The following is a 9,206-nucleotide window of genomic DNA, read 5'->3' as shown; positions in this document are numbered from 1 at the left end:
TCAATGACAAAGTGTATTCCATTGATCCAAAATATCCTCCATATCAAATGCAATGCCCCATTGTGAACATAGGCATTTAAATAGCTTCTGCATAGAATTGAGTTCATAAAGAAGATTCTTCGTTGTCCCCATTGCTCTGAAAAATGAGTTTTCCCCTCGAAGATATAATTCTGTTTCTGATTGACTTGTACATCCTGGTTGGATTGAAGAATTTAAAGCTTCATTGGTCGCTAAAACAGCTTGCCAATCCACAATATTTGGTACATTGACTGCACCCTGACCAGCTAGTGAAAATACACAATAGACTGTTGCTGAAGCAAATAAAGAACTTGGGATATGTATGACATGTGCTCTACCTCTTGGTAATTGTTCTACAATCTCTTGGATTGCAATGGCGTGTAAGAGAGCTTTTCGTGCTTCTTCCGTACTGGCCCAACTTATCAAATCTTGTTCTGGTTTCATGACATTCTTTCCGCCACAAACATGTTGAACGATACCATAACGAGAACAGATAGATCTGCAAAGTAATGATGAATCTTTACAGGCGTCTAGGCAAATGGTATGCCACCTTAGTAGAAGTTCAAGTCGTTCGGAATGTGAAAGATTTGGGCTCATTGATATAGCTTCAAAAGAGTGACCCAAAGCTTTTCGTAATTCAAGCTTTGTAGGTACACCAACTGTCGAAAGATCATCGGAATCGCAATCCGAAACCAAGGATTGAAGGCCTTCTAAAATGACTCGAAGTGAGAATGCCGAGAATACATGAAAACTAGTAAAAGGTTGACTAGCCGGGGCAAATAATGATCTAATAATACTTCGGAAAGAATATTGTAAAGGTTCTTGAGATCTCATGTGATTTAGCCATTCATTGGCAGTTGTAGCCTCGAATGCTGTTTCGCTACTTGGTAAACCCAATTGATTGGCAGCATGTCGAACTGATGGTGTTTCCCCAGACATTCGGGATATTAAACCATCCAATACATAATGACCCAATAAAGCACGTTGTTGAATTTCTTTGGCTGCCCAAACTTTCCAAGCTCTATTCTTTTCTTCGTCAGTAGAATTTTGGTTTGGTAGGTTACTCCTTGAGTATGGTTCACTATCAGATATTGCGCATTGTCTTGCCCAAAAGAATCCAAGAGCATGGAATGCTTGACTTGTGGTTCGAATAACTCGATTTCTTGAAAGCGCGCCGTAAATTTGAGCAAGTAGAGCAGTCACAACTAACTGTACTCCTTGACAACTATCGTAAGGACCTTGGTGAGTGATTAATGTTTCCCAAGATGTCGCAACTGCTACATGTGCAAGCCTCCATAAAGCTTCACCTTTTGCAACTGAATCTTTGGGTCCAAGATATAAAGAACCGATAGCCATGGCATTGAGAAGTAAAGGTTGAGTACATTCTCGAAAGACAAATGTTGATCGATGTAATACTGGAAATGTAGGTATGAATCTTACAAAGAACATATGTAAACATTCATCCAGAAAAACCGATGTGAGAGATGTAGCTTCAACAGCAGCCGTAACAGTTGATGACTATATATTTTAATGAGTAGGGGATTTACTTGAAGAGTCACGAAAACTTACCAAACTAGTAACCATCTCACTAACATTATGTACCGCTTGATGACTTTCTCCCACCGGAATTGACCCAATTGAACCCTTCTCCTGAAATGGACCTGGTATACCAAAACTTCCATTATTTATATGTGACCGAGTTGTAATAGGTACTGGTAACATTCCAATTGGCATTTGCCAAGAATTCGTTGGATCGGAAGACATCAAAGTTTCGAACAAATCTTCCGCATCTGGCCATATTAATTCAAAATCGAGATCCTCTGTAGAAGATGGTGTATTTCCAATGATAGAATGACCAGTACCTCTATCCTCCATATTTCCTTGTTGTGTTCTTGGTGTTTCCATCTGTAAGTTTGTATTCATCGCAGGTAACATGTTCGTCGGTATGCTAGATTGCGAAATTAAACTTGAAGGTGGTGAAGGATAATTGGGATAATTGCTTTCTCTTCGAGTATGTAACCTTTCATGACGAGCAAGAGAATCTTGTCTTGCAAATGGTCTTCTGCATTCTTTGCATACAAAAGGTCGAGATCCAGTATCTTTTTGCATCATTTATATTAGTTTGCGATTCTTGTTATGAGGAGGAAATCAAATTCCAGAGGGATCGCTTCTTACGACTTCTTTCGTGTCTCTGTAATTGATGATTAGTGAGTATGAGATATACATCTTGATGATATTGTATTGCTAACCCTTAAATGTTCGCCTTTAGAGAAACTCTTTTGACAGAATCTGCAATCCATCCCAGTATATTTTCTCGGTGTGGGTGCGGAAGTAGGAGTGGTAGTGACTGTTGTTGTTGATTGCTTTGGAGATTCCATGATGATTGAAATAGGTGGGTGTGGTGGTGTATGATTGATTGTATGATTGAGGTATTGACTTTGACTTGCCTCACTTGAGTTGTGAGGTTACCTATCGGATATTTTCTCGTCGCGATAGGATAATTGATGTATAAAGAAGGTAGGTGGTATTCAATTGTTCTCCTAGAGACGGTAGGTGATACAGATACAGCATTAATTAAAAAAACAGATACCAACGACGTAAGCCTTCTGGGGTATTTGGGGTATATCTGGTGATCTATGCGCAAAGAATTCGAAAATGCATGTTGCCTGTAAAGAATCCCCGCATCAATTCTCGGCACCGACTAGATAAGTACATGGGGCAGTAGTATCGCTTCGCATGGACCATGGTGACCACTTTGAGCTACCTAGTACGTATAGAAAAGACCTCAAGACTTGCCCATTCGTCCGTAAGGATCCCAGATTGATTGTGTGTCATTATTTCTTTATTCATGATGATCCCGATTGCCATTTGAATATATCCTCATATCTAGAAGAGGATATAGAATCTCAAGTAATATGGAACACTCGAAATCCAAACTCGGTTACATCCAGTTCATGAACAACATAAATCTCCTTCTTCATCCTCTATTGCTGACGGGAAGAGATTGAAAAAGCTAGGTCATGTTTTGAGAATTTGGTGAAGTAAAAAAGACTCGCATTTTATCATTCCGTCTACCAATAAATAATTCACAGACTAAAGAAACGCCTCAAGAATCCCATGCTACCATATTGAGTCAGATTTCATTCTATCCGTCCCCAAGTAAACCCTTCTCTCTCCTTCCCGACATTTACCGAAAACCGCTACTCAATTCAATGGCGTTCTTGTTGATCAACCCACTCTTGAACATCTGCTTCAAAGTCTGCATTGTACAACCAGCTCAACTCAAATGGTTCTCTCTTCTGATCTGCCGAGTTTCCCGGTAAACGTCTCAAATCAATCTGTTGGTTCAATTCCAAAACCTTTCCAACTCTCTTTTGACGATATTCTTGCCAGAAAGAAAGTGCTTTCTGGGTATCTCCCTTGTCCGACTTTGCAAGTAGCAATGCAAAGATATAAACATCTTCAAATGCTTGGTTGATACCTTGGCCTGCAGAAGGAGGAATTGCATGAGCTGCATCACCAAGAATTACCACGCGTCGATTCTTCGATACCCAGTTGTCGAGTTTTGGAACGATGTAGAAGGGCCAAGCATTAATCTTGTCATGAGAAATCTTGGAAACGGCATTGTGAACGATCTCCGGAAATAGATCATTGTTGCTTTGCAAGAATTCAACACTTTCTTCCTTGTTGTTCGAGAGATCATTCCATCCAGCTCTATCTTTCTCCTCGATGCGTAATTGTTTTCCAATCAATACTTCAGATCCATCTTCTTGCTGAGGAGCAATCACAAATGCACCTTTTGGAGACATTATAGTGACAGGGATATGATATCCTTCCGGAAGTTGTAATTGAGATGTTGGTACAGCTGCTGTGATACCAACCATTCCAGTGAACTTGGTCTCCAAATCAGGGTAGAGATAACGACGAACAGTAGAATGAATACCATCAGCTCCAATGAGAAGAGGTGCAGTACCAGTTGTACCATCAGCGAATTCCCATTCAACTTGTTTGTCGGTTTCCGAAGTGATGTGTGAGAATTTCTTGCCAAAAGTAATGGGGATATCTTGTTCCTTGAACATTTCAAGTAACTCGGTGATAAGGATGTGTCTGTAGATTCGAAGAGCTGGGAAGCCATATTTCTCTTCCGAACCAAATTCCTGAATCTCAACTAATTTTCCATCCCCAGCAGTACGATACTCAAGATTGTCAAAATTGTAACCCTTATGACGAAGTCTATCATAGACGTTGAGAGCTTTCAAGATTTTGAGAGCGTTAGGAGAAAGCATGACAGCACCTCCGATATTCAAAGGCGCAGGACGACTTTCGTAAACTCGACATTTTATATTGTTTTGTTGAAGGGCAAGAGCGAGAGTTAGACCAGATAATCCTGATCCGATGATGGCGACCTCTTTAGAGGATGGTGTAGACATTTTGTTTGACAGGATGTAAAGGATGTTGGTAAAGTTGTTTAAATTCGATACGTGGTGCTTGAAGTGTTTGATGTTGTTGAATTCTAAATGAAAGCTGTGTGGACAATATTATACCTTTGGAATGAAGGATATTCACTCGATATATATTTTCTTCCAATCTGTTGGTGATCCATCGGCTCATATTATGACCATTCAATGGTATGATGTTCATTCACCCAATTATGCACCGACAGATTAAAACCTCGTGTAAGAATTCCATCCTGTATTCTTGCTGGTTCCTGCATTATCGTGTGAGATTTTGGGCTTTCGGATCCGAACCGGACTGGTTGTGCGACAGTGAGCATCTCGGCTTGTTGGTTGGTCAATTCCGTGAATCTAATCCCGGTGTCTTAAATCCGAGCGGCATTTTATTTGCGCACAAATCCACCGGTCTATTTGTTTTACACACTTTAGAGTATATTATTAACACCGGTTTGTTTGCTTACAATTTATTCTCTACAATGTACCAGAATAGCAAATTTGAATCTACTAGGTCATTTCATATAACTTTTTTTCTTGTACATAAATAGAAAATTAAGCCACAATTGGATGCAGGCGTTTCCAGTCGTCCAGACATCCTGTTGATAATGAAAGATTCGATTATCTTTGGTGCATTTGATACTTGAAACACTAATTCCTTATAAACAGCAGTCCATCTATAATTTTCAAGCGTTATGACCAACGAACCAACAATCATGTAATCACCATAAGATCTCGGAAGAACTATTTTGATGCAGTTAGTTATCATGCAAATATGGCTACTAGGTCAGATGTGAGGGTGAAAGATTTTTTTTTACGACGCTGGTACTTTAACGAAACAGGGAGTTGGAGGACAATATCAGCTACCATCATCTCTCTAGGTGAGTATCAGTAATGAGACAGGCCATCGATGAGCTTCCTATCTGACATTGACTCATGAAACTGTATTCACGATCAGAATTATATTGAAAGTTTCTTCAAGTCTAGCTTACACATCTAAATTCATCACACGAGATTCTAAAGCAACAATACCAAATTGCGCATACAGAAGATCAAGATACTATTCACAGATTAGACGAAAGTGAACAAGCACAAGTAATGAAATATAATGATATCCTCAAGACTGTATGAGATGAATCTACCTGTCCATTTTATCTGATCTTCGCAACGCCAAATCGTCCGTCCAGGAATGAGATGAGATTATCTCAACCCTTCATCGAGCAGCCCAAAGCACGTACAAAGAATGATAGAGAGAAGCGCACCGGGTAGGATAGACTCCAATTTCGTAAAATAGGGGAAAAGCAAGAGACTACACGATTTACGATAGTTCAGCTTGCTTTTACCAATTGATGGCTTCATGATTCATTCTAGACACCCCGGAACTTCTACTCACTGAAAGACTCTATTTGATAGGATGATTCAACTTCTTCAGAAATCATCTGTTTTAAACATTATAGACTTTTCTGCCTCATGAAGTTCGAAGATGTCGCTTCCTAATTGTACCGCATTTCACCCGGTATCGCACGACGAATGCGAAAAGGTCCCGGGAGAAAGTCACACTGCTGACTACTTCACGATGAGATGTAGTCAGATGGCTTGTGGAAATTTCGAAAATCGTCTCGACTGATTTGTTTCAAATAGAGAGACTATTTCTTGACATTTGGGTGATCATCTCGATATCTTCCGTCGTTCACTTTTAGTCACATTCGCCTGTACACAATTATCCCTTACCTTCTCAACCCACAACCAATCGAAATGTCCGACAAACCAACACTAGTCTTTCTTCCCGGAGCATGGCACCGTGCCGAAATCTGGGAGAAAGTAACTTCACTCCTAAAAGAACAACACTACAATTGTATCCCCGTAGAACTCCCCTCAACAGCCGGCGATGCCACGATAGGTTTCGGCGACGACATCACAGCAGTACGAAATACCATATTATCAGAAACCAGACAAGAACGCGATGTGATACTAGTTGTGCATTCGTACGGCGGCGCAGTCGGTCAAAGTGCAGTCAAAGGACTCACCCGTCGCTATCCCGATGATCTCGCATCTACGGATGAGAAACCCACTGGTCATGTTATAGGTCTCGTTATGATGGCTTGTGGATTTGCGCAAACGGGGTTAAGTTTTATCGATGCGATTGGGGGAACACCTCCACCCTTGTGGAGATTTGACGATAGTGGTTTTGCGGTGTTGGAACTTCCTGCTCGGGAATCATTTTATCATGATCTTCCTGAAGAGGAAGGTGAATATTGGGTTGGCAGGTTGAAGAAACAGTCGCAGAAGGTTTTGAAAGAGGGTGGGGAGTGGGCGTATGCGGGTTGGATGGATTTGCCAGTTTGGTATTTGACTACGATGGATGATAGGACGTTTCCGGTTGACGTGCAAGGAATGTTTGTGAAAATGGCAAAGGATGCAGGGGCCGATCTCACGGTCAGAGAGGTTGTGAGTAGTCATTCGCCGATGTTGAGTAGACCGAGAGAGACGATGGAATTTATTGTGGAAGCGGCGGTTTCACTGGCTCATTGATTTGATGGATTCTTAACTCGACAGGCTATTGCTTTGATTGGAATCATGAGGAAAATTGTAATAATGTGGTATAAGAATCTCAACTTTGTTCACTAGCAATTCTTCAACTCTTGCATGGTTCCTAATTGTCTCAATATGCCATGGACAATGCCTTGATTCTAGTGCGCATCACTACCAAACAGCCTAGCACATTCAAAACACATTAAGGCTTTTAGTAATCATTGCAGGTAGTAATCTAAGGCCAAGCTCACCAAGTGATGCAACAAAACCGTAGCACCTGGGCAGTTTATAAGAAATCTATTCATATGATATGATATGATATGATATGATATGATATAATATGATATTTGTTTAACGTCTAGAGGAAGAATTTCCTGAAGGATATATAAGATGTGTTATACTAGGAATTATAATAAAATCCTATTTATAAAATGAAAGTCCTTTGTTTAAAGGAAAACCTTATAAATAAATCTGAGTCCCTGATTCTATAGTATTGTAATACTTTTATAAACCTAAATAGTAATTTTCAAGCCTTTATATTATATGACTATATGGATTGCTCTGCTTTCTATACAATTTGGCTATTGAAAATATTCCTTTTTTGCTAGTTGAGGTGGTTTATATTGATAATTGTATATAATTATTCTAGGTAATCCGAATCTTTTTAAATAAGCTTTATTTATTATACTCTAAATGCTTATATATACAAATAAATTTCGAAAATCCGAAAAACCCTTTTTTTCTAATAAATCCTTCTTTCCAACACTACTCCCCTTCATTTTGTAAATATATTTTGTAAATATACCTTATATATCTGAAAGGGGTAGATATCTTAATATAACAGGATATCAAAATATCAACAAGAATAGTTTATAAAGATAAATTTTTCAAAAATAATATAAATATAACTGTATACTTGACTTTGAATAGATAAATATCAATGAATTCAATCTTAGTTTTTCAAATTCTGTAAAAGAATTGAAGGTTCGTAGAGGGCACCGCGTATAGGTGTTGAATCTTTTGCCCTCAAAAATCTGTCCATAGAAGAATCACGTGCGGCATATAATTTAAGTTGCCACTACGCAAGTAGTCCCAGCACTAAGAAGAATCTAAACCCACACAAAAACGAGAAATATTATAAAACTATACATAAGAAGCAATACTTCATACCTTGAAATCGAACGACCAAAAGAAAAATTCCCAACCACATACGAAACTTCACATCACCATTTACCTCACTCAAACTTCTCGACTATACCTCACATACCAACCTCGAATAAACTACTCATCATGTCCAGAATTTCTACACGAGTGATGATAATCTCTGACACTCACGAACATAGCCTCAATGGAGCGAGTATGCCCGAGGTTGATATCCTCCTCCATACTGGCGATCTAACTAATTTTGGTGAATTGGAGGCCTTGAAAGAGTCCGTCAAGATGATGGGTACTATCGAGGCCGAGTTGAAATTGGTTATTGCCGGGAATCACGACATATCTCTTGATGCGCAAAACCGGGTAGAGAACATGTCTGACGATGAGTATTCCGAATATCATCATTCCGCCCTCGAAATAATGACAGGTCAATTGGCGAGAGATGCCGGTGTTGTCTATCTCAAGGAAGGTACTCATACATTCTCACTTAAGAATGGTGCTAAATTCACAGTATACGCTTCACCCTACACTTGTGGATCTATGGGCTTCCAGTACCAGATAAATGAAGACCGTTTCAACGACTCAACTCAAGTCGCTCCAGGTCAAGTTTCAATTGCCACCAATCCTATTCCTGAAGGTGTTGATATCGTCATGACTCACGGTCCTCCACATACAATTCTGGACCAAGTTGATGGCTCTTATAAAGGATGTCGTAATCTTCTTCGTGCCGTAAGCCGTGTTCGACCACTTATGCATTGCTTCGGACACATCCACGAAGGAAATGGCGCGAATCTTGTAACCTGGAAACCAGATGGTAGTGTAAAGGATCCATCATCAGCTACACCGATGGAGACAGAACAAGTTAATGAGTATCCATATACAAATGAGTGGCCAATCCAATCTGGAAAACAAACTCTTATGGTAAATGCGGCGATCATGATGAACACTGCAAAGGGAATGCGTCCAAATTATAAGCCCTTCGTAGTATCACTCGATCTGCCTCGCCATCATTAATTTTATATTCAGTCTCGCCTCTGTTTCCGTATTTTGATG

The 9,206-nt window shown here is 39.7% G+C and overlaps 4 protein-coding genes across 4 annotated transcripts; 2 read left to right on the top strand and 2 right to left on the bottom strand.

Moving 5' to 3' along the window:
* Nucleotides 1-2,396, bottom strand: EAE98_006723 (uncharacterized protein; the record flags this gene model as incomplete). The annotated part of the gene is made up of 4 exons (XM_038954346.1): nt 1-1,536; nt 1,588-2,117; nt 2,194-2,209; nt 2,268-2,396. 4 exons carry the CDS (start codon nt 2,394-2,396, stop codon nt 1-3), a joined length of 2,211 nt encoding a protein of 736 aa, XP_038809026.1.
* An 831-nt stretch (nt 2,397-3,227) lies between these two features.
* On the bottom strand, nt 3,228-4,659 carry EAE98_006722 (uncharacterized protein; the record flags this gene model as incomplete). Its single annotated transcript, XM_038954345.1, has 2 exons — nt 3,228-4,531; nt 4,563-4,659. 2 exons carry the CDS (start codon nt 4,657-4,659, stop codon nt 3,228-3,230), a joined length of 1,401 nt encoding a protein of 466 aa, XP_038809025.1.
* Nucleotides 4,660-6,221: 1,562 nt separating this feature from the next.
* EAE98_006721 (uncharacterized protein) lies at nt 6,222-6,998 on the top strand (the record flags this gene model as incomplete). Its single annotated transcript, XM_038954344.1, has 1 exon — nt 6,222-6,998. One exon carries the CDS (start codon nt 6,222-6,224, stop codon nt 6,996-6,998), a length of 777 nt encoding a protein of 258 aa, XP_038809024.1.
* Nucleotides 6,999-8,288: 1,290 nt separating this feature from the next.
* Nucleotides 8,289-9,167, top strand: EAE98_006720 (uncharacterized protein; the record flags this gene model as incomplete). Its single annotated transcript, XM_038954343.1, has 1 exon — nt 8,289-9,167. One exon carries the CDS (start codon nt 8,289-8,291, stop codon nt 9,165-9,167), a length of 879 nt encoding a protein of 292 aa, XP_038809023.1.
* Nucleotides 9,168-9,206: the final 39 nt, after the last annotated feature.

Source organism: Botrytis deweyae, assembly GCF_014898535.1.
Source record: "Botrytis deweyae strain B1 chromosome Unknown BDEW_015, whole genome shotgun sequence".
Taxonomy (NCBI): Eukaryota; Fungi; Ascomycota; class Leotiomycetes; order Helotiales; family Sclerotiniaceae; genus Botrytis; species Botrytis deweyae.
This window is presented reverse-complemented; position numbering and strand designations above follow the sequence as displayed.